At 40.3% G+C, this 26801-nt stretch overlaps 1 protein-coding gene across 1 annotated transcript in view; it reads right to left on the bottom strand.

Annotated features, from left to right (window-relative positions):
* The window catches only part of nt5e (5'-nucleotidase, ecto (CD73)), a 41093-nt gene extending 15514 nt beyond the window's left edge, over positions 1-25579 (bottom strand). Inside the window, exons 1-3 of the mRNA XM_028605724.1 lie at positions 24461-25579; positions 18513-18735; positions 838-1026 (exon numbers count right to left, since the gene is read on the bottom strand). Of these exons, the coding sequence (XP_028461525.1) occupies positions 838-1026; positions 18513-18735; positions 24461-24820 (772 nt within the window). The 5' untranslated portion in view covers positions 24821-25579. The remainder of the gene's footprint in view (positions 1-837; positions 1027-18512; positions 18736-24460) is intronic.
* Positions 25580-26801: the final 1222 nt, after the last annotated feature.

The following is a 26801-nucleotide window of genomic DNA, read 5'->3' as shown; positions in this document are numbered from 1 at the left end:
AGCCGTAAATAAAATCATTACACACACACACACACACACACACACACACACACACACACACACACACACACACACACACACACACACACACACACACACACACAGACATACATACACACACACACACACACACACACACACACACACACACACACACACACACACACACACACACACACACACACACACACACACACACACCACATTGGGGTGGCAGTAGCTCAGTCCGCAGGGACTTGGGTTGGGAACCTGAGGGTCGCTGATTCAAGTCCCAGTACGGACCAAAGTACAGAGTGTGGATTGGTAGCTGGAGAGGTGCCAGTTCACCTCCTGGGCACTGCCAAGTGCTCTTGAGCAAGGCACCTTATCCCCCAACTGCTGAGGGTGCTGGTCAGGCCTGTGTGTAGTGATTTCTAACAGAGTGTAAATTGTAATTTCCCCACTTGGGATCAATAAACTGTATAAATTATTAAAATAAATAAATTATCCACACACACAAACAAATGCATACACACATCCCTTACCCCCTCAGTGCAATCGGACTCTGTGCAATAACCGCTGTGTTTACTGTTTTCTAGCCATTTATAGAGAACATGGAATGAATGTGTATGTGCGAGATGTGCTTGGGTGAGAATGTGCTGGTGTGTGTGTGTGTATATATATATATATATATATATATATATATATATATATATATATATATATATATATTTTATCTTTTTACTCTATGCTAATATTTGGAGAGGATGGCTCCAACAGAATTTTGTTGTATCGCACACAATGACAATATCTATCTATCTATCTATCTATCTATCTGTAAAGATGTGACGGATCTACCTGTATAGAGGAACGTGTTGCTGTGTCCACCGATGACCACGTCGACTCCGCGGACCTTCTTGGCGATCTCCTTGTCCATGGTGAAGCCTGAGTGCCCCAGAGCGATGATCTTATTCACTCCCAGCGTCTGCAGCTTGTCCACCTCCCGCTGCAGGGCCGTCACCTCGTTCTCAAAGTGCAGGTGTGGTCCTGCAGAAGGTAACGTGGACAGGTGAGAGGGGAGGTAGACATTTGGAAACACTAGCTGTGTTCGAAACTATGAGGGGCCGTATAAGACATTATTCATTCTGGTATTAGAGTCACTTAATGAATTCACTATATTTATTTATTAATTCAAAGGGCTGCGACTGAATTTCAGAACCAGTGGAACAACCATGGTCTCTTAGGCTGGGAGCCAGGTCCACTCCTCTGCATGTTTTTTGCTACCTTTTTTTCACTATTATTTCCTATTATCTTACACCTTGGGCCATCACAAGTTGATAACGACCATCCCCAACTCTCCCCTGTTTGGTCTCAGGAGCCAAAAAACACCCTTTTTGGGAAAAGCTTTTGGCGGAATAATGTAATTGTAAATATTAAGGTGATCACTTTTGATGACAATTTGTCAGGCAGATGGACATTTTTTTGTCTTTTGGGGTATGTTGAGGGTGATATTTGACAGCAAAAAGGCAGCAATCCCCAGAATCTTTTTTTTGCCAGTTCCCCCTATGTGTCAGGATACACCATGCAAAATATTAGCGTTATATGACCATTTTTTCGCCAAAAATGTGTGTTTTTTGGCGCCTGAGACCAAACAGAGCCGAGTCGGGGGTGGTTGTTATCAACTTGTGATGGCCCAAGGTGTAAGATAATAGAAAAGGCGGGGACACAGACAGTGACTTTTCTATTGTTTTGCCAGACCACTCTCATTGTTACAGACAAACAATGTTGTTGTTGTTCCATTAATGAACATTACTATCAGTGACACAACAACGGAGACACTTCAGCAGACCATTAATCCATTTGAAGATGATGGAAATCACGGTATAGAGTTATTTTACAATCTTGTGCATTTTCTTGAGAGGCATTCCTAATATTGTAACCATAATGCGGTCTTAAAAAAGAAACCAAACCCGTCCAGGAGCTATACTGCATAACTTGACAAAGACTAAGATTATGTTCACATCAATAGCAGAAGCACACAGGATATCTACTTACTATAGTTGTGTAATATAAAGCAAAACTGCCTTCCACTGCTTATGTGACAGTACAGCACTTTACTTAAAGATACTGTTGTAGTTTTAAGGTCATGGTATCATTGTATCATGTTTATTCATATGTTCAAAAAATTGTTACCGAAAAGGTGAAACACTGTGAAACCACATTTTTTCATTCTTTTGGATCTAGAGATCTCAATAAATTGAATTAAAATCTGACTTGTTTTAACATATGTCCTTTGCTGAACAGGACATTAATACATTGGGAATTAGCAGAAATGGACATAAAAGGAAACAGAAAGCAGCACACGACAGAGCAGAAGAGAAACAGATGAAAAAAGATGAATTTGTTTTTGCATTGCACATACAGCAAACAAATACCAAATACATAATGAAATAGTCAACAAGAACAATTTACTTCACATTTTATTGTGTAAAATTGTATTAGTCAAAGAACAAGACTAACAAGAGTCAACAGGTATAGGGCATCACTAAAGAATGTGTCACTAATAAGAAGCCAAATTACAATCTGTCAACACAATACCAGTGTGTAGATCAGTTTTAGAAAGCAATGCCTTACCCAGTGGCCCATACCAATATTAAATCTTATTGGGCAATATCTCATATCAGTCAGTGTGTCACCTATAGCATGCTTGTACAATAACAGTTATCCAAACAGTAAGATTTGTTGAACTCTTGAAGCTCAAAAATACTTGCTGCAACAAGTGTTTGTTTGAATGGTCCATGCAAATAAATGAAGGAGTAATTAACGCACAGCACAGATGATTAAAGCAGACACTATCAAAATTAAAATACCAATTAAATGCATCTATGAATTATCACTGAAAACAAGCAGTTTCAAGATTACTGGCAAGATAATCCTGGCTGCAAAACCAAGCCAAATTCCAAATTCTAAGCTTACTCCACAATAGGTTTCTGCATTAAATATTGTTTTACCTTCATTGAACTCTGACAAGCTGAACTGTACTTATTAATATGAAATGGTAAGCACCTTCTTTAAAAAAAAGATGCAACAAATGTGTATTTTGCACACACACAAAAAAAACACCAAATATATGCATGTCAGGAACTGTTTTGTGATTATTTCAGTGCTGCTTCATGTATCTGAATCTATCTACAGTATCTGTGTGTGAGCTAGACCTTACAACAGAATACTCAGAAGAAGGCCTCTCTGCATGCATATTAAGCCATGCCCAGAGAGACTAAAGAGTCTTAAAAACACAGTTTCAGATTTGTGAAAGCCTTATTATATTTGTGAAAATGCCAAAAAGGGAGATTTTACTTTTTTTTCACATGTAGACCACATTAGACCAGGTCCAGATCCAAACCCACTATACCTAGACCTGTCAAATCTGGACTAGATTATCCTAGAGAGGCTAAAAAGTCTTAAAAACACAGTTTCAGATTTGTAATGCTTTAATAGCAGGGCAACTGTTTTATTTTATTGCCACAGCATGGCCTTTGCTTAGTCCACGTCTCTCCATTTCATTTGTCATAGCCATGAGCAGGTCTTCCTTCTTACTTCAAAAGAAAAGTAGAAAAAGTTATTTTTACCTTTTGGAAATCAATAAAAATATCTTTATAGATTTGCCAATGGTTTAATTTACTCTTCAAATCCTAATCCTTAAAAAGAAAAGTCAGTGTTGTTCTCCCACCTTTCCTCCATCTGGCCCTGGTCAACCTCTCTTACTGCTTCTGCCAATGTCATCCTCCTCTCATTGTTCTACTTTTCTTTTGAAGTGAGAAGGGAGACCTGCTCATGGCTATGACAAATGAAATGCAGAGACGTGGACTTCTATGTTGAATGTCAATTAGCAAAGGCCATGCTGGTGCAAGAAAATAAAACAGTTGCTCTGCTATAAAAGCACTGCAAATCTGAAACTGTTTAAAACAAAAAAAAAGTAAAATCTCCCTTTATGGCATTTTCACAAAAAGAATAAGGCTTTCACTAATCTGAAACTGGGTTTTTTAAGACTCTTTAGCCTCTGTGGGATAATTTAGTCCAGATTTGACAAGTCTAGGTATAGTGGGTTTGGATCTGGACCTGGTCCAATGTGGTCTACATATGAAAAAAACTGTAAAATCTCCTTTTATTGCATTTTCACAAATAGAATAAAGCAGCCAATCACAGCGTGAGGTTGACTGCCAATCACAGCGCAAAAAATTATCTGCCATCTGTTTCTACTATACTTTCTCTGTCACACACACACACATTCTTCTCTCACAGACATATATTTCTTCATGCGTGCATACATTTTCTTCTTAAATACTGTACATATATTATTTAACATTTTGACCGCATGTGCATGAAAAATGTATGAATATGTATGTTAAATATATAAATAGGAGAGAAAAATATATTTGTATGTGAGTTACAGTTTTTTCCAACTGCTTACACACAAAATCTTTTCATGTCACACGATTTTTGAAACCTCTCACTCACAGTGCAAAACTACACAGCAAATCTCCAAAACCATAAGCTATTTCTCAGCCTTTCACTCAGTTTTCAATTGCATAAAACACTTCTTTCAGAACACTACACACAAGTGCACTACACTACACACACACCTAAGACAAAAATCTAACAGGAAGTCACTTGCTTTCGTTTTCTAAACACAACCAATCAAAAAGCTTCACTTATTTACCAGGGAGCACACACACTCCTCATATTCGCAAACACATTATGTCATAACTGAACACTAACCAATCACTACTTTAGTATAGGCCTATACAAAGGTCAAAGGTCAGATTACCTGTTTTGAACAATGGATGCCAACAATAGACAGAGAGCAAGGGGAGGAGGAGGAAGAGACAGGGGACAACAAAGAGGAGGAGGAGGAGGAGGAAGAGCAGGAGGAGGGGGGAAGGGAAGAAGAGGAAGAAGCAGAGCCATCTTTGATGAGATCAGGGCCACACTTATTCATCATGTGATCAACCACGGATTGACCAATGAGAGAAGCCCATCTTGAGTAGCTTCACAGTGGCGTCCATACTGCAAGCAACTATCTAATGACTATTTCAGGATTATAAATCAGTCAGACTTTGATTTGCACAAAGTGCATACAATTCACACACACACACACACACACACACACACACACACACAAACACACATTCTTTATTGTAAAAATGATACCTTTGGTTTAAATGTTTGCACTTTTGTTTTCTTGTGTCATACTACTGTATACAACACTGTGCTACTCTTACAAACGTAATGTTTTGCCCAATAAATATTTTCTGTTTTACTGTGACATTACATTGTTTTTTTACAGGTGCACTTTTCAACCACTTTCAGCAGATTACTTTTTCTCTAGAACATTGTAAATGTAGATATAAGCCTATGAAAGACAAAAAAGAGCTTTATATTTAGAACAACATTGTGTACATGGTATATCCAAAAATGTTCTATTATGAAAAAGTGTTTGCCATTTGATGCAAATGCTTCATTTTGAGATGTGTTTATGGCATTTTGAATGCAGTATTTCATTTTGAAGGAGATGTGAGGCATTTTGCATTTTGTGTGTGCAGTTTTGGGAATTGTGTGTAGAGTTTTGAAAAAATCAGACATAGTTTTGAAAATGTGTGTAAGCAGTTGGAAAAAACTGTAAAATATAGAAATATAAGAGTAAAATATATTTGTGTGAGTTACAATATAGAAATATAGGAGTAAAAGTTATGAATGTGTGAGTTAAAAACTATGTATGTGAAAGGATGTATGTGAGAGTACTGTAGAAATATTTCTATAATCTAGATGTGATATTCTCAGTATTAAAGTTGTTATTATATTGTGTGGCTCATTGCTGTGAGCTGTGTTTAAGTCATGAAAACGATGGTAACAAGATCCAGGAGGACACACTTGTATTCCCTGTACAATGAATATTATATTGACCAAGAAATGGCAAGATGGCCGCCAGGGTGCAGCCACAGTGTTTGGCAGGTCCTGTGTGTTTGCCACAACAGTTTATCAAAATCTCTTGGATTTTGCCATGCTTGTCAGGTCTTTTCCTGTCTTTCTACCTCCTCTTGAGTTTAACGTGTCCAAGGAAAATGGATAACTCAACTCTCTATCCAGCAAAGAGGAGCCAACATCTTTTGTATGCAAGAATCCTGGATTGTGGATATGCTAGGCCGCCACCAGGTAAACTTGATCAAACAGCATCTAGATCATTCCTTGGGGTTGTGAATCTTTTGATGATACTACTTCTGGCTGGTGATGTTGAGCAAAACCCTGGACCTGTTCTAAGTCCTGTGCTACAGCTACAGCTGTTCTCTGGGCTAACACCACCACTGCTACCTGGGCTACAGCAGCCTCCTGGGCTAACACCATCACTGCTACCTGGGCTACAGCAGCCTCCTGGGCTAACTCTATCTCTGCTACCTGGGCTACAGCATCCCTCTGGGCTAATACCATCACTGCTACTTGGATTTCAGCAGCTCCCTGGGCTAATACCATCACAGCTACCTGGGCTACAGCAGCTCCCTGGGCTACAGCAGCTCCCTGGGCTAACACCACCATTAAAGGACCCTCTTACAACTAAGCCCAGTATATCACCACAACCAAGGTTGGAGCATCTTCTCATTAACTCAAATGTAGATTTCATGGGACTTTCAGAAACTTGGCTTAAACCCACTTTCCCACAAGCAGTGGTATCATTACAAGTCTACAATGTCTTTAGAAAGGATAGGCATCAAGGAAACAGACTTCACAGACTTGTGATCATGTTTAGTTAATCATTATGTATCAGACTTAAAACAGAGTTTGTGTTATAAAAAGGGACACAATTATTAGTGTAATATGGGTTGTGCAATAAATGTCAGTATAACATGGGTTGTGCTATAGGGGTCAGTGTAATGTGGGTCATTGCAACATAAAATGGTGTAATATGGATCAGTGTAATATCAGGACAGTTTGTGGTTTGTTCACTATAGTCGATGCTTTCTTGTTTTCTATATGTCCCTTGTTGTCCACTCTTGTTGTTGTTGTTTGTTTTAACATGATGTGATCACTGTTCTTGTCCTTGTCCCTTTGTATATAGTCTGCATATAGTGTCTTTGTATGTATTCATTAATTTGTGTGTAACACCAACCTGCCAGGGGGTCTGCAGATGGAAATTAGCCTAAGGCTATAATCTGGCATATTTACATTTGTGAAAATGTTCATTAATATGTATTATCCCCTTTTCTTTCAAATAAATAAATAAATAAATGAATAGGCTAGCACAGATGGTTTAGCTTAAAGCTTTGAATACAGTTTATTATAGGTTATTAATGTGATTGTATGTAGAAACTGTTTCATACCTGACAGAGAAGGGAAACAACAGGAAATGTGGTTGGTGTGTGTGTGTGTTCGATCAAGGGGTAAAAGTTTATGAGAAGCAGGAAGAGGAAGTGGAACCATAAAAACAATTCACACCTGGCTGCGGTATATGAAGATAGCAGCACACACACGCACGAACGCACGCACACACACAATTCTGCCTGACGGAGAAGACCGCGTCCACCACGAGAAGAGAGAATAAGAGGATAGGGACAGTTAGATTCGGGACTCTCACTTGACAGAGACTTTGTTGCCCTTGAGCTCCGTGTCTAGCTCGTCTCTGAAGCTAGGGAAACTTAGTGTCATTTGTGAACCCACATGTGTGTTTGGAATACTTAAACTGCTGTACTAGTAAAAGTTACTTGACTTGAATCTATCGTCTCTGAATTGATCTTTGAGTTCTGGTATCAATTAGTGTCATCAACATACAGATCAATTGGAGTCAGATCTTTCCTGGCCTTCGGGCCTCCACCTTTCCTAAAATTCCCTTCAGTACCAGAATGAATAATGAATAATAACGGCCCCTCATACAAAAATCCGCTCCCTCATTCACTCACTCAGTATTCCCTATATAGTGTTTATTAAATAGTGAACTACATAGGGAATGACCAAACCAGATTTCGGACACTACACTGAAAACATTGGTGCGTCGGGAGATGCATCATGTAAACAAACCCAAACTACAAGACTCCTAAAACGTCCCTGAAACAAACCGAGCACTCAGGAGAATAGTAATAGGTTGTATATATTATATATATACAGTACAGGCCAAAAGTTTGGACACACCTTCTCATTCAATGTGTTTCCTTTTTATTTTCATGACTATTTACATTGTAGATTCAAACTGAAGGCATCAAAACTATGAATGAACACATATGGAATTATGTACTTAACAAAAAAGTGTGAAATAACTGAAAACATGTCTTATATTTTAGATTCTTCAAAGTAGCCACCCTTTGCTTTTTCAGTGTGACAATGACTATTGTTTCTCATACTTTTCTAAGAGATTTGCCGCACGGTTTTCACGAAATCGGCAAAAAACGGCGCAAAATTGTCCCATAGACTTGAATGGGAAATCGTCGAGAAATCGCTTAACATCGCTCAAAACAAGTCCCGTTTGGGACCATGCTGTATCGCCATACTTTAATGTAGAAAAAAGATTAAAAGTTTAAACCGAAGACATGGCTTTGGCCTTTATTGTGCTGAATGGGCATTTGGATATCAATCACGGTTTCTACGAAATCACAGTTTACATATCGTCGTCTTTTCAGACCGTTTCAGATTTTCCCATGTGTGTGTATGGGGCCGGAATGTTGAGAGTTAGAGTGGGAGTCAGAGTGGGGAGCTGAAGTACGATTCTCGGACATTTTTCCAAACAAATTGGTCTACCTCCTACAGTTTTCACTCTTCATACATCATACTTGGTCAGAATGTAGGAAATCTTGTGGCGGTTGCAGACATGTGACTATGGAATCCACCGGACGTACACTTTTTGCTCTAGACACTCCAACTGCCGATAGAAACAGTGGAGTTGCAGTACGATTCGCTGAAATTTCTTTCCAAACAAACTGCTCTCTCCCGTACAATTTTCACTCTACATACATCATAGTTGGTCAAAATGTAGGAAATCTTGTCCCGGTCGCAGACATGTGACTATGGAAACCACCGGACCTTTACTTTTTGTTATTTTGAAACCAACTGCCAATAGAAACTGTAACAAAAATGAAGCTGCAGTACTTCTTCAGACCGGTTGAGATTTTCCATTGTGTTTGTATGGGGAGAGAATGCTGAGAGCTAGAGGGTGAAGCTGCATTATGATTCTCTGAAAGTTTTCCAAACAAATTGCTGTCTCCCCTACAGTTTTCACTCTTTATACATCATAGTTGGTCAAAATGTAGGAAATTTTGTGCCGGTCGCAGACATGTAACTATGGAATCCAACAGACGTCCACTTTTGGCTCTCTTGATACCAACTGCCGACAGAAACTGAACAAATTATCTGAAGGATGCAGATGGTTCCCTGTTTGTTACCTGCTCTGTGTCCCATATGTTTGACACCACAAACATAAAAACCACATCAATGCGTTCGCCAGACTTTTGTCTCTCTGGTGATCATAATATTTTGTCGTTTGGACCCACGGTTTTTGAATTACAGAACAAACTTAAGAGGATTAATTATCAGTACATGTATATGTTTGACCCATGGAAGACACTGTCTCCCCCTCCCTACCCCTGCACTGTGGAAATCACCATAGCAACAATTTCACACCCTCACACACCTCCTCTTTACTGTAGGTCATGTTGTCCTCTCTTTACAGGAAAGCAGAGTAAAGGTAGCTCAGATAAGCTGTTACTAACGATATTAACTATATACCTTTGGTATTGATGGCCTTTACTCACGCAGTGTTGAATCACTTTAGCAACACATACTGCCACAGGAGAAGAAGAAAAGGAGAGGACAAGAAAACTTAAAACCACATCAATGCGTTGGCCAGACTTTTATCTCTATTGTGATGATGAGAGGAGGAGGAGAGGAAGGAAGGAGAAGTGTTATTTCTCAGCTAACATGATGTAATGATGGACTAACTGACCAACTGACTGACTCCTAACTGACTTCAGACCTAATCACCAAAAGCTGTTTTTCACCAGACTCCATGTAAATAAACAGTCATTTAAGCATCATAAAACACACTACATTAAAAGTCGACAGAAACCAAATAAAGCTATTAAAAGCCGTTTTTGGTCTTCTCTACACTTTTCCAACCATCACAACTCTAGTGGTGATTGAAATAAACACACAGGTTACCGATTTACATGTGAAAATATTTTGGCTCTATTCACGCTAAAAGTACTATTTCTTGAATGGAGTCTGGTGTGTTTAGCGCTAGCTACTTAATAGCTGTTTCTGGTAAACATAAAGGTCTTAAATAGGTTTTAAAAAGGTCTATCTCTGAAGGGTTAAGACACTTAACAATTCACTGTTAAAACAGGCTCACGTCGCTAACCCACCAGACTCCATGTAAATAAACAGTCATTTAAGCATCGTAAAACACACTACATTAAAAGTCGACAGAAACAAAATAAAGCTATGAAAAGCCGTTTTTGGTCTTCTCTACACTTTTCCAACCATCACAACTCTAGTGTTGGTTGAAACACTAGAGAGCAAGGGGAGGAGGAGGAAGAGACAGGGGACAACAAAGAGGAGGAGGAGGAGGAGGAAGAGCAGGAGGAGGGGGGAAGGGAAGAAGAGGAAGAAGCAGAGCCATCTTTGATGAGATCAGGGCCACACTTATTCATCATGTGATCAACCACGGATTGACCAATGAGAGAAGCCCATCTTGAGTAGCTTCACAGTGGCGTCCATACTGCAAGCAACTATCTAATGACTATTTCAGGATTATAAATCAGTCAGACTTTGATTTGCACAAAGTGCATACAATTCACACACACACACACACACACACACACACACACACACAAACACACATTCTTTATTGTAAAAATGATACCTTTGGTTTAAATGTTTGCACTTTTGTTTTCTTGTGTCATACTACTGTATACAACACTGTGCTACTCTTACAAACGTAATGTTTTGCCCAATAAATATTTTCTGTTTTACTGTGACATTACATTGTTTTTTACAGGTGCACTTTTCAACCACTTTCAGCAGATTACTTTTTCTCTAGAACATTGTAAATGTAGATATAAGCCTATGAAAGACAAAAGAGCTTTATATTTAGAACAACATTGTGTACATGGTATATCCAAAAATGTTCTATTATGAAAAAAGTGTTTGCCATTTGATGCAAATGCTTCATTTTGAGATGTGTTTATGGCATTTTGAATGCAGTATTTCATTTTGAAGGAGATGTGAGGCATTTTGCATTTTGTGTGTGCAGTTTTGGGAATTGTGTGTAGAGTTTTGAAAAAATCAGACATAGTTTTGAAAATGTGTGTAAGCAGTTGGAAAAAACTGTAAAATATAGAAATATAAGAGTAAAATATATTTGTGTGAGTTACAATATAGAAATATAGGAGTAAAAGTTATGAATGTGTGAGTTAAAAACTATGTATGTGAAAGGATGTATGTGAGAGTACTGTAGAAATATTTCTATAATCTAGATGTGATATTCTCAGTATTAAAGTTGTTATTATATTGTGTGGCTCATTGCTGTGAGCTGTGTTTAAGTCATGAAACGATGGTAACAAGATCCAGGGAGGACACACTTGTATTCCCTGTACAATGAATATTATATTGACCAAGAAATGGCAAGATGGCCGCCAGGGTGCAGCCACAGTGTTTGGCAGGTCCTGTGTGTTTGCCACAACAGTTTATCAAAATCTCTTGGATTTTGCCATGCTTGTCAGGTCTTTTCCTGTCTTTCTACCTCCTCTTGAGTTTAACGTGTCCAAGGAAAATGGATAACTCAACTCTCTATCCAGCAAAGAGGAGCCAACATCTTTTGTATGCAAGAATCCTGGATTGTGGATATGCTAGGCCGCCACCAGGTAAACTTGATCAAACAGCATCTAGATCATTCCTTGGGGTTGTGAATCTTTTGATGATACTACTTCTGGCTGGTGATGTTGAGCAAAACCCTGGACCTGTTCTAAGTCCTGTGCTACAGCTACAGCTGTTCTCTGGGCTAACACCACCACTGCTACCTGGGCTACAGCAGCCTCCTGGGCTAACACCATCACTGCTACCTGGGCTACAGCAGCCTCCTGGGCTAACTCTATCTCTGCTACCTGGGCTACAGCATCCCTCTGGGCTAATACCATCACTGCTACTTGGTTTCAGCAGCTCCTGGGCTAATACCATCACAGCTACCTGGGCTACAGCAGCTCCCTGGGCTACAGCAGCTCCTGGGCTAACACCACCATTAAAGGACCCTCTTACAACTAAGCCCAGTATATCACCACAACCAAGGTTGGAGCATCTTCTCATTAACTCAAATGTAGATTTCATGGGACTTTCAGAAACTTGGCTTAAACCCACTTTCCCACAAGCAGTGGTATCATTACAAGTCTACAATGTCTTTAGAAAGGATAGGCATCAAGGAAACAGACTTCACAGACTTGTGATCATGTTTAGTTAATCATTATGTATCAGACTTAAAACAGAGTTTGTGTTATAAAAAGGGACACAATTATTAGTGTAATATGGGTTGTGCAATAAATGTCAGTATAACATGGGTTGTGCTATAGGGGTCAGTGTAATGTGGGTCATTGCAACATAAAATGGTGTAATATGGATCAGTGTAATATCAGGACAGTTTGTGGTTTGTTCACTATAGTCGATGCTTTCTTGTTTTCTATATGTCCCTTGTTGTCCACTCTTGTTGTTGTTGTTTGTTTTAACATGATGTGATCACTGTTCTTGTCCTTGTCCCTTTGTATATAGTCTGCATATAGTGTCTTTGTATGTATTCATTAATTTGTGTGTAACACCAACCTGCCAGGGGGTCTGCAGATGGAAATTAGCCTAAGGCTATAATCTGGCATATTTACATTTGTGAAAATGTTCATTAATATGTATTATCCCCCTTTTCTTTCAAATAAATAAATAAATAAATGAATAGGCTAGCACAGATGGTTTAGCTTAAAGCTTTGAATACAGTTTATTATAGGTTATTAATGTGATTGTATGTAGAAACTGTTTCATACCTGACAGAGAAGGGAAACAACAGGAAATGTGGTTGGTGTGTGTGTGTGTTCGATCAAGGGGTAAAAGTTTATGAGAAGCAGGAAGAGGAAGTGGAACCATAAAAACAATTCACACCTGGCTGCGGTATATGAAGATAGCAGCACACACACGCACGAACGCACGCACACACACAATTCTGCCTGACGGAGAAGACCGCGTCCACCACGAGAAGAGAGAATAAGAGGATAGGGACAGTTAGATTCGGGACTCTCACTTGACAGAGACTTTGTTGCCCTTGAGCTCCGTGTCTAGCTCGTCTCTGAAGCTAGGGAAACTTAGTGTCATTTGTGAACCCACATGTGTGTTTGGAATACTTAAACTGCTGTACTAGTAAAAGTTACTTGACTTGAATCTATCGTCTCTGAATTGATCTTTGAGTTCTGGTATCAATTAGTGTCATCAACATACAGATCAATTGGAGTCAGATCTTTCCTGGCCTTCGGGCCTCCACCTTTCCTAAAATTCCCTTCAGTACCAGAATGAATAATGAATAATAACGGCCCCTCATACAAAAATCCGCTCCCTCATTCACTCACTCAGTATTCCCTATATAGTGTTTATTAAATAGTGAACTACATAGGGAATGACCAAACCAGATTTCGGACACTACACTGAAAACATTGGTGCGTCGGGAGATGCATCATGTAAACAAACCCAAACTACAAGACTCCTAAAACGTCCCTGAAACAAACCGAGCACTCAGGAGAATAGTAATAGGTTGTATATATTATATATATACAGTACAGGCCAAAAGTTTGGACACACCTTCTCATTCAATGTGTTTCCTTTTTATTTTCATGACTATTTACATTGTAGATTCAAACTGAAGGCATCAAAACTATGAATGAACACATATGGAATTATGTACTTAACAAAAAAGTGTGAAATAACTGAAAACATGTCTTATATTTTAGATTCTTCAAAGTAGCCACCCTTTGCTTTTTCAGTGTGACAATGACTATTGTTTCTCATACTTTTCTAAGAGATTTGCCGCATACGGTTTTCACGAAATCGGCAAAAAAAGTAAAAATTGTCCCATAGACTTGAATGGGAAATCGTCGAGAAATCGCTTAACATCGCTCAAAACAAGTCCCGTTTGGGACCATGCTGTATCGCCATACTTTAATGTAGAAAAAAGATTAAAAGTTTAAACCGAAGACATGGCTTTGGCCTTTATTGTGCTGAATGGGCATTTGGATATCAATCACGGTTTCTACGAAATCACAGTTTACATATCGTCGTCTTTTCAGACCGTTTCAGATTTTCCCATGTGTGTGTATGGGGCCGGAATGTTGAGAGTTAGAGTGGGAGTCAGAGTGGGGAGCTGAAGTACGATTCTCGGACATTTTTCCAAACAAATTGGTCTACCTCCTACAGTTTTCACTCTTCATACATCATACTTGGTCAGAATGTAGGAAATCTTGTGGCGGTTGCAGACATGTGACTATGGAATCCACCGGACGTACACTTTTTGCTCTAGACACTCCAACTGCCGATAGAAACAGTGGAGTTGCAGTACGATTCGCTGAAATTTCTTTCCAAACAAACTGCTCTCTCCCGTACAATTTTCACTCTACATACATCATAGTTGGTCAAAATGTAGGAAATCTTGTCCCGGTCGCAGACATGTGACTATGGAAACCACCGGACCTTTACTTTTTGTTATTTTGAAACCAACTGCCAATAACTGAAACTGTAACAAAATGAAGCTGCAGTACTTCTTCAGACCGGTTGAGATTTTCCATTGTGTTTGTATGGGGAGAGAATGCTGAGAGCTAGAGGGTGAAGCTGCATTATGATTCTCTGAAAGTTTTCCAAACAAATTGCTGTCTCCCCTACAGTTTTCACTCTTTATACATCATAGTTGGTCAAAATGTAGGAAATTTTGTGCCGGTCGCAGACATGTAACTATGGAATCCAACAGACGTCCACTTTTGGCTCTCTTGATACCAACTGCCGACAGAAACTGAACAAATTATCTGAAGGATGCAGATGGTTCCCTGTTTGTTACCTGCTCTGTGTCCCATATGTTTGACACCACAAACATAAAAACCACATCAATGCGTTCGCCAGACTTTTGTCTCTCTGGTGATCATAATATTTTGTCGTTTGGACCCACGGTTTTTGAATTACAGAACAAACTTAAGAGGATTAATTATCAGTACATGTATATGTTTGACCCATGGAAGACACTGTCTCCCCCTCCCTACCCCTGCACTGTGGAAATCACCATAGCAACAATTTCACACCCTCACACACCTCCTCTTTACTGTAGGTCATGTTGTCCTCTCTTTACAGGAAAGCAGAGTAAAGGTAGCTCAGATAAGCTGTTACTAACGATATTAACTATATACCTTTGGTATTGATGGCCTTTACTCACGCAGTGTTGAATCACTTTAGCAACACATACTGCCACAGGAGAAGAAGAAAAGGAGAGGACAAGAAAACTTAAAACCACATCAATGCGTTGGCCAGACTTTTATCTCTATTGTGATGATGAGAGGAGGAGGAGAGGAAGGAAGGAGAAGTGTTATTTCTCAGCTAACATGATGTAATGATGGACTAACTGACCAACTGACTGACTCCTAACTGACTTCAGACCTAATCACCAAAAGCTGTTTTTCACCAGACTCCATGTAAATAAACAGTCATTTAAGCATCATAAAACACACTACATTAAAAGTCGACAGAAACCAAATAAAGCTATTAAAAGCCGTTTTTGGTCTTCTCTACACTTTTCCAACCATCACAACTCTAGTGGTGATTGAAATAAACACACAGGTTACCGATTTACATGTGAAAATATTTTGGCTCTATTCACGCTAAAAGTACTATTTCTTGAATGGAGTCTGGTGTGTTTAGCGCTAGCTACTTAATAGCTGTTTCTGGTAAACATAAAGGTCTTAAATAGGTTTTAAAAAGGTCTATCTCTGAAGGGTTAAGACACTTAACAATTCACTGTTAAAACAGGCTCACGTCGCTAACCCACCAGACTCCATGTAAATAAACAGTCATTTAAGCATCGTAAAACACACTACATTAAAAGTCGACAGAAACAAAATAAAGCTATGAAAAGCCGTTTTTGGTCTTCTCTACACTTTTCCAACCATCACAACTCTAGTGTTGGTTGAAATAAACACACAGGTTACCGATTTACATGTGAAAATGTGTTGGCTCTGTTCACGCTAAAAGTACTATTTTTTGAATGGAGCATTGTGGGTTTAGTGCTAGCTTCTTCATAGCTGTTTCTGGTAAACATAAAGGTCTTACATAGGTTTTAAAAAGGTACATCTCTGAAGGGTTAAGACACTTAATGATTCAATGTTAAAACAGGCTCACGTCGCTGAACCCACCAGACTCCATGTAAATAATCAGTACTTTAAGCATCGTAAAACATACTTCATTCAAAGTCGACAGAAAACAAATAAAGCTATGAAAAGCCGTTTTTGGGCTTCTCTACACTTTTCCCACCATCAAAACTCTAGTGTTCGTTGAAATAAAAACATAGTTTACCGATTTACATGTGAAAATATATGTTGTCTCTATGCTCGCTAAAAGTACTATTTTTTAAATAGAGTCTGGTGTGTTTAGCGCTAGCTACTTCATAGCTGTTTCTGGTAAACAGAAAGGTCTTAAATAGGTTTTAAAAAGGTATAGCTCTAAAAGGTTAAGACAATTAACACTTCACCATTAAATCAACACTGTATGTATTTAAAATTTAAGCAAATTATATATATATTGAATTGCTGAGGCTTGTGTCGCTAAACCCACCAGACTCCATATAAATAATCAGTACTTTAAGCATCCTAAATCCATCAAACTCGTATTCGTTTTCTCTCTCTCTCTCTCTCTCTCTCTCTCTCTCTCTCTCTCTCTCTCTCTGTGAAAGTGTGACATATGTATCTACTTAGCTAGTGTTATTGAGATGTGCACCAAGTAGTAGGCACACTGTAAAAATTTCTTCCGGAATTTTCTAGTTTTTGATAACTCTGCAAACCCTTGGTGTTCTCTCAATGAGCTTCATGAGTTAGTTACCTGAAATGGTTTTCACTTCACAGGTGTGCCTTGTCAGGGTTAATTAGTGGAATTATTTCCCTTATTAATAAAAAAGCAAAGGGTGGCTACTTTGAGGAATCTAAAATATAAGTTAACATGTTTTCAGTTATTTCACACTTTTTTGTTAAGTACATAATTCCATACGTGTTCATTCATAGTTTTGATGTCTTCAGTGAGAATCTACAATGTAAATAGTCATGGAAATAAAAAGGAAACGCATTGATTGAGAAGGTGTGTCCAAACTTTTGGCCTGTACTGTATATGTTGCATGTTAAATATCCACTGTTTAGAAACTAAAGCCCACTCCATTTTTCCTTTTCAGTTTCCGCGGTTCCTTCTGCTGCTTCTTCTCCTTCGGGAAAACACGGACGTGGTATACAGGAGTTAAATGTAGTGTACATCGTATGTACACTCAAATTAGCAGTGCATTGTGGGTATTTTATAGTGGACTATATAGTGAGTGAAATTTACCGCGGAGAATTCAAACACCATTACAGAATGGCGAACACACTATATAGTGCATTATTTCCGTGATAGGGGACGGTTTCCAACACAGCTACTGTCCTGACCTACGGTACGTTCAATCTCAAAACGGTGTGCACCGTCTTTGCTACTGTTTCCTGGTTGAAAGACGCGTTTCCTCGGAACGGTGTGAAACGGTGTGCAATGTGCTTTGAGGTATATTTTCTCTTGTTTGGAGTGGGTGTGTCTCTCGTTTATTGGCTGTGTCCCAGGTGATAACCAATCAGCAGAGACGTTTCTGTAAACCTGTGGTAGTAAAAAGGCAGTACACTTGGGCACACAACAGGGTGTTCAACGCACCCCCATTTCAGTTCAAAAGACAGTTCTACGTTTTGTCGGGGCTGAACGTGGCCCAAGTGTCACATTTTCAGCTCTACCTCCACAGAGCTGCAGAGGAAGGTCTGGCTGGATGGGAGCGAAACGTGCTCTGGTTTTTTGGCAGAGAACACCAATTTCCGGCAAAAGTGGAACGTCCACGATATAGAGTTTTTGTCTGCGCAATGTTATCCCTATGGGATGTCTTTGTAAACAACCCATGTAACCCCTAGTATTATTTAACCTTTCATATTTATTCTGTTGATTTGATATTGTGTGTCATTTTAGTTTTGGCTTTTTATTCTTCTCTGTCTTCTCTTATTATAGTTTCTTATTTTGATTGGAGGACTCATTTTGGAGTGCCCAGATAAATTGTGTTGTGTATAATATTCTGCAGTATTTGTTTATGTGTAAACTGATAAACTAAATTAAACCAAGAGAGTGTGTACGTCATCATGTTTACAGTGTGGAGGGCTTCACATGAACACGGGAAAGAGTTAGAAGCAAACAGAGAAAGGAAACGTCCACTTATGTCCACTCACCAGGTTTGGAAAGAGCCGACGTTTCCTGGGACGTGTATCCCACCACGCCGATCTTCTCGCCCCCCACCGTGAGAATCTTATAAGGTAAAAAAGAGTTGCCAAAGGTTGGGGCCAGAGTTTGGTCTGGTTTGATGTTGGCGCTGAGGACAGGACACTGGATCTGCTCCAGGAACGGCTTCATGAGTCCCTCCACTCCGTTGTCGAACTCGTGGTTTCCAAAAACCTGAAGAAAAGGAAAAGGGAAGTCATCACGACATTCAGACAGTTGCTCTCACTAATAGCAGACAAATATCATAAATAAGTCCTTGTTTAGTAAAACCCTCACCGACTTGTTTCTCTAGGTTTGGCAATGAAATGATCAATGGTGGAAGAAGTGTTGTAGAAATATTTCTATGATCTAGATGTGTTATTCTCAGTATAAAAGTTTATAATATAGCTTAAGCTTTGATTACATTATAGTTCAGGAATGAGAAGTGAATGTTAGAAACTGTTTTTTAGTACCAGGCCGGAGAGGTGGAACGGCAGGGGGTGGCTCTTGGGTCAGTGCATGTGTGTGTGTGTGTGTGTGTGTGTGTGTGTGTGTGTGTGTGTGTGTGTGTAAGAGAGAACTGAAGACATCTGCCCGGAGACAGAGAGGACACCATCAAGGAAGAAGATAGAAAGATTAGGGATATGGTCAGACGGGGTTCACAATTTTGAGAGAGACTGAGTGGACCTGAACCCTGTCGACTTTTGTAGGGAAGTTTAGGATCTTTTTTGTGTACCCACACGTGTGTTTTAACTTAAAATGCAACCTAGGGTCTTTTTGTGAATGTACCCGACTCAAACTTTGTTTAAAAGCATATTTAGGACGGAATCGCCACTTTTAAGATTGTATCGTATTTTCGTTTTTTGGTCAAATGGCCTTTTGAATGGGAGTGATTGGGGCACTTTTATGCTAGTCTCAAAATAGCTATTTTTAAACATGAGACTTTCCTCCAAGTATCACCAGGGGCTCTACACCTTAACGAAAGCATTGACAACGTTGTTTTGTGTACCCAGAGTTTACAAAAAAAAGATGTTTTGATCAGCTCACCGTAGCTCTAACGAAAATATGGTAAATATTAAAAGTGGCGTTTCCGTCCTAAATATGCTTTTAAACGAACGTTTGACTCGGGTACATTCACAAAAAGACCCTAGGTTGCATTTTGGCGAGAGTTACGGTTTAAATGCTGGACTTCAGTAAACTTTCTTGACTTTAATCCATCGTCTCAGTTTGATCCCTGAGTTCTGACGTCATTAACCAACGCGTGGCAATTAGAGTTGATCGATAATTTGAGTCAGAACTTCTTCGGGCTAGTACTTTTCATAGTATTCCCTTCAGTACTCAGATCCTTTACTAGCCTGGATGCCAGCCGAACTTAGCCCCGCCCACAAAATTTGAGGTCGGGAAGTTCGGTCTGGAGTCGCTCCGTTGAGAAGCAATTATTGCCCGAACAGGATCTGTTTGGACCAATCAGATTGTCGGACAGATGATCAACAGTAACAGAATCAATCACGTCACCAAAGAACGCTTGGGTTGGATTTGTTGAGATGTGTAGATTCCACCATCGCGTCTGTTACAGAAGATATCAACAGGCATTCATTTTAAAATCCTCAGCGGAGGAGCCTCAACAACTGCCAGAAAGCACAGTAGCGTTATATGGTGGAGAGACATAGAGAGAGACTGGAGAGAGAGAGCGTTATATGGTGGAGAGAGATAGAGAGAGACTGGAGAGAGAGCGTTATATGGTGGAGAGAGATAGAGAGAGACTGGAGAGAGAGAGCGTTATATGGTGGAGAGATAGAGAGAGACTGGAGAGAGAGAGCGTTATATGGTGGAGAGAGATAGAGAGAGACTGGAGAGAGGGAGCGTTATATGGTGGAGAGAGATAGAGAGAGACTGGAGAGAGAGAGCGTTATATGGTGGAGAGAGATAGAGAGAGACTGGAGAGAGGGAGCGTTATATGGTGGAGAGACATAGAGAGAGACTGGAGAGAGGGAGCGTTATATGGTGGAGAGAGATAGAGAGAGACTGGAGAGAGAGAGCGTTATATGGTGGAGAGAGATAGAGAGCGTTATATGGTGGAGAGACATAGAAAGAGACTGAGGAGAGAGAGCGTTATATGGTGGAGAGAGATTAGAGAGTGAGTGAAGAGAGGGAGCGCCCAGCGACGTTAGAAGAAAGCACGGTAGCGTTATATGGTGGAGAGAGATAGAGAGAGACTGAAGAGAGAGAGCGTTATATGGTGGAGAGACATAGAGAGAGACTGGAGAGAGAGAGCGTTATATGGTGGAGAGAGATAGAGAGAGACTGGAGAGAGAGAGCGTTATATGGTGGAGAGAGATAGAGAGAGACTGAAGAGAGAGAGCGTTATATGGTGGAAAGAGATAGAGAGAGACTGAGGAGAGAGGGAGCGTTATATGGTGGAGAGAGATTAGAGAGTGAGTGAAGAGAGAGAGCGTTATATAGTGGAGAGAGATAGAGAGAGACTGAAGAGAGAGAGCGTTATATGGTGGAGAGACATAGAGAGAGACTGAAGAGAGAGAGCGTTATATGGTGGAGAGAGATTAGAGAGTGACTGAGGAGAGAGAGCGTTATATGGTGGAGAGAGATTAGAGAGTGAGTGAAGAGAGAGAGCGTTATATAGTGGAGAGAGATAGAGAGAGACTGAGGAGAGAGAGCGTTATATGGTGGAGAGACATAGAGAGAGACTGAAGAGAGAGAGCGTTATATGGTGGAGAGAGATTAGAGAGTGACTGAGGAGAGAGAGCGTTATATGGTGGAGAGAGATTAGAGAGAGACTGAGGAGAGAGAGCGTTATATGGTGGAGAGAGATTAGAGAGTGAGTGAAGAGAGAGAGCGTTATATAGTGGAGAGAGATAGAGAGAGACTGAGGAGAGAGAGCGTTATATGGTGGAGAGAGATAGAGAGCGTTATATGGTGGAGAGACATAGAAAGAGACTGAGGAGAGAGAGCGTTATATGGTGGAGAGAGATTAGAGAGTGAGTGAAGAGAGAGAGCGTTATATAGTGGAGAGAGATAGAGAGAGACTGAAGAGAGAGAGCGTTATATGGTGGAGAGAGATAGAGAGAGACTGAAGAGAGAGAGCGTTATATGGTGGAGAGAGATTAGAGAGTGACTGAGGAGAGAGAGCGTTATATGGTGGAGAGAGATTAGAGAGTGAGTGAAGAGAGAGAGCGTTATATAGTGGAGAGAGATAGAGAGAGACTGAAGTCGGAAGTTAGAACGAATGCATTGTGCAAAGAGTGGTTGCTATGGAGACAATACACAGTGTTGAGTTGAGTTCCGTTGCTCTGATTGGTTGGAGGTCCATCCAATGAATGCAGAGGCATTTTTTCTCCTGGTTCGGTTGGAACACGCCCCATAATCACATTCTGACTAGAATCCTTTACTGAAGTTGGTGTTGTACACAGTGTTTTGCTCATTTGATTTACTGAAGTTGCAGTGTGTTGACCTCTTTTGGCTACCGTACACGTGTAATTTCTTCAAACTGAGAGAATTTAAAACATCTAATGTTTGAGGCCTAAGCAGGGAATGGTGCAGGATTAATTCTCCATCAAGATTTAAAGTGGTGCAAAATCTAAAAGGCATGGAAGTCAGACAGCTGATCCATTAAAACGTTGCTCTCTGAGTTGCTGCAATTGAGCTAATTAAAACCAAATGTGGCCTTCGGAGCTGAATCAATGAATCAACGTCAGCTTTTGCGCTGAGTCGAGTCTGATTCGTGTGCTCTGAACTGAGACTTTTCTGTTTTTATCTTTGATGGTTTTAGGAATATGTTCACAGAAACTCGTCATTAAAAATGTGGGATGCGATGACCAGTTATTTTATTTTCACATAATACTTCATACAAGACATTAGTTTGGTTCAAAATTGCTTCATTATAGCACCAAGGCTGTATTGTAACCGGTGGGTCTGGGGGGGGGGTCCTCCCCCATAAACTTTTGAGTATCAAAACACCTCAATTTTCTGCATTCTGGTGAATTTTTATGTAACAATGTGTGCCTTTTCTGCATCAATTTATCAAATGTCTTCATTTACGTTAAGGAAATTATTATTGTTATTATTATTATTATTAATTAGTAGTCCAAGACCGAGGGGGCTGGGATTTCATGTATGCAAGGCAATGAAGATCCCAGTACCAGTATGTAAGTATTTTATACGGTACCACCATATCTGTTTCTAGCAAAACTGCAGAAAATGCAGCAAATCCATGTTATGTTCTTCTTTAGAAAGTAAATAAATGTCAGACTGACTGACATATGATGTTCATTCTTCTTAGAAAACAATCAGTTTTTAGAAGACTCATGATACATTGTCTCTAGAAGACTTTTGTTTTTGTTAAAGAAAGAAAAGAAAATCCCACTACTTAATACTACCAAATCCCAATACGAATCAAATCGCCGCCCACGTATCGTGAAAGAATCAAATCGAGACGAAAGCATATGGTCCCAGCCCTGCTCTCCATGGTCTGCTGTGTGCAAAAACACTGGAGGAAGAGACAGGGGACTGGGGTTTGTTTTTCTTACATAACCCACAGGAATCTTTTCTCTCTTCTTTTCCTCTGCCACATGCTGAGCAGACTGACACAGATACTTTCAGGGAAATGTGCAGCAGGAAGGCATTTGGCAGGACTTTGGTTGTTATGATTCGACCTTTCCTCTCTGAGGTCTTGCCCCACTCCTTTGACTTTTTTTGCACATTTGTTGACTACTTGAAGGGGGTGTCCGGCCAAAGCCAAAGCCCCGAATCTTTGAGGCTTTTAAAATAACTTCAACCTTGTGTCATTTCCCCTCAGTCTCTCTGACCAGAGCAGCAAATCAACACAGCAACCCTACCTATCTTATGGGACTTATAGAACCAGAAATATCAGACAGTTTCTACCTATGTTATGGGACTTATAGAAACAGAAATATCAGACAGTTTCTACCTATCTTATGGGACTTATAGAACCAGAAATATCAGACAGTTTCTACCTATCTTATGGGACTTATAGAAACAGAAATATCAGACAGTTTCTACATATCTTATGGGACTTATAGAAACAGAAATATCAGACAGTTTCTACATATCTTATGGGACTTATAGAAACAGAAACATTAGACAGTTTCTACATATCTTATGGGACTTATAGAAACAGAAACATCAGACAGTTTCTACCTATGTTATGGGACTTATAGAACCAGAAATATCAGACAGTTTCTACATATCTTATGGGACTTATAGAAACAGAAACATCAGACAGTTTCTTCATATCTTATGGGACTTATAGAACCAGAAACATCAGACAGTTTCTACCTATCTTATGGGACTTATAGAAACAAACATCAAAGGATCTTAATATTTCTTCCATTAATGGAAATAAAACACATTGTTGTTCAATAAAGTAATTGTAAACTCAACATATCGTTAGTGGGATTAAAAGAAATAATGAATGCAACTTCCAACAAACATTAGACACCCTCCGTGTAAATTCAAATCAGCAGACAGAAAGCTGATCAGTCTGCAGTTTAGAGCTGCAAAGATGACTCCAGAAGTTGTCAACTATTAAAATAATCTTTTGATCATTAGTTTGAGTCAACTTCTGTGATTCCAGCTTGTTAAATGTGAATATGTTCTAGTTCTAGTAGTCCTCTGTGACAGTAAAAAATATCTTTGAGTTGATCGACATCTGTCAACGTTTGTCAGACATTTTAAAGACTAATTCAATTCAATTTTATTTAGTGTCAAATCATAACAGGAGTTGTCATACTATAATATATATATATAATAAAATGTGAACATTTTGTAGCCATTTGGCTGGTGTACACCACAACCCTGCACACACACACACACACACACACACACACACACACACCTTGTGTTGCAGTCCACATTTAATAACCTATTCATCTGTGTTTCTCACCATGGCATCATAACGCAGTTTGTTCATGAAGTGTGCCGCCTCGGCTCCTTTGTAGTAGTTGAACCACACGGTCCCCTGGAACTGGTCCCCGGCGTCCAGCAGCAGCACGTTGGTCTCGGTGCTGCGGATCCGCTTGATCTCCGTCGCTCTGCGGGCCACGCCGGCGAAACACTCGCTGCTGCTGCCGCCGCATTTCCCGGAATACTTGCTGGTCTCCTCCACCCGAGCGTGCACGTCGTTGGTGTGAAGGAGAACCAGGTCCCAGGCCGCTGATGTGGACACGGAGAAACCCAGCAAGAGGATCGGGAGGAGGAGGCAAAGCCGCGGCACAGCGCTCCGCTCCGGGCGCAACGCTCCCATCTCTCCGATGCGCGCAAAAAAAAAAAAAGTCTGGAGGAAGAAAGAAAACCTGGGACTGTTTTTTCTTACACGACCCACATTAATCTTTTCTCTCTGCTTCCTATTAAGTCCCTTAGAACATTAAATGAGTACCACTGACGGGGCATACAGAGCGTGTCTGGCTGGGGAGAAAGTGGAGGAAGAAGGCCCTAGAGAGGACTTTGGTCGTTATGCTACGCCTTTTTCTTTCTGAGCCTCCCCCACACACACACACACACAGAACCTTTAAATTTTTCGCACGTGTTGACTACTTCTGTACAACAGATTACAGGCTGGATGGGATCAGAGGCACAGTGTCACAGGGGCGGAGATAAGGGGTGTCTTCTGGGGTTCCAGCCCCGAATGTTTTCTCTGAAGCCCCGAATCTCTGAGGGTTTTCAAATAAACTTTGAGTCTCTCTGACTGGACCAGCAAATTAACGCAGCAACCCTACCTATGTTATGGAACTTAAAAACAGACACGGAGAAGCCCAGCAGAAGCGGGAGGAGGCAATGCTGAGGCAGAGCACTCCGCTCCGGGTGCTCCGCTCCCATCTCTCCGCTGCCTGGGACTGGGACTCTCTCTGCCTTCCCTCTGCTTTCTACAGTCCCTTAATAAATGAAATGAGTCCCACTGACGCTACATGCTTCCTATAAATTCCCTTGACGAATTAAATAGCCGCTTTCCGACCAAGAACGGACCGTAGTTCTAGGAAAAGTCCACTTCTAAGCAGATCTACTAACTACTCTCCCCCAAGAGTCTATCTCATTTCCCACATGCAGATTTTGATTCTAACTTTGTGAGACATCCAGTCTGGAACATTATGTGAGCACTGTGAGCCTGAACCGATAAAGGTACAAGGTCACCCTAAAACTATCTCTAGTTTTCTCATGCCAGTTTAGCTGTAACTGGGGGGGTGACAGTCGTACAGGGAGGAGGAGGTGAGATGGCTCCGAGATGTCTCTTGTATTTCTCTGATTGTCTTCATGTGTATCAGATTGCCTGTCAAAATTGTAGCGTCATAATAATCCAAGTGCGTGTGTGTTGTCACTCTGAAGATGCATATAAGCCTGGTGTTCTTGTTCACTCATTGGAGAAACTGACTCCACACTGGGCTGCAGCCTTTTGTGAAATCATGTTGATCCTATTTGCAAATATATCTTTTTTAATAAAATACAAAAACCCAACTTGGTTTTAGTCTCAGTCTGTCTTATTTGTTTCAATTTACTAAACTCTGAAATTCCCCCCCCTGCTGCAAAGGAAACTTCCATAACATTGGTCTGTCTGTACTGGAAACCCCACCCTTGTTGACCTAGGTCCCTATGCTGAAAAGACCCTGGCAGGAACTGCAGGCAAAGAAACTTAAAAATGCCCAAATATGAGATTTTTCAGCTGCTGGTTTCCATTCATTAATTCACTGTAAAGAGAAATTCTGTTTTTTGGCAGGAAGACTAACCAAGGTCAGCCCAAGTCAGCCAGAACACACTTTCTATTTCTATTTTTCAGTCTGTCCACCACTTTGGTCCAGACTGAAGTATTTATTGGAAGGACTGCTATGAACTTTGGTGCAGGGGGGTGTTTGGCTAAAACAAGAGGGAAACGGGTGTTCATGTCCTGGAAGAAGTTAAGGAGAAAACACAAGACTTTCACCCAGGAAACAGGTGATCGTGTCCTGGAAGAAGTTAAGGAGAAAACACAAGACTTTCACCCAGGAAACAGGTGATCGTGTCCTGGAAGAAGTTAAGGAGAAAACACAAGACTTTCACCCAGGAAACAGGTGTTCATGTCCTGAAGAAGTTAAGGAGAAAACACAAGACTTTCACCCAGGAAACAGGTGATCGTGTCCTGGAAGAAGTTAAGGAGAAAACACAAGACTTTCACCCAGGAAACAGGTGTTCATGTCCTGAAGAAGTTAAGGAGAAAACACAAGACTTTCACCCAGGAAACAGGTGATCGTGTCCTG

Source organism: Perca flavescens, chromosome 18 (genome assembly GCF_004354835.1).
Source record: "Perca flavescens isolate YP-PL-M2 chromosome 18, PFLA_1.0, whole genome shotgun sequence".
Taxonomy (NCBI): Eukaryota; Metazoa; Chordata; class Actinopteri; order Perciformes; family Percidae; genus Perca; species Perca flavescens.
The sequence above is the reverse complement of the archived record's forward strand: the minus strand, read 5'-3'. Positions and strand labels throughout refer to the sequence as shown.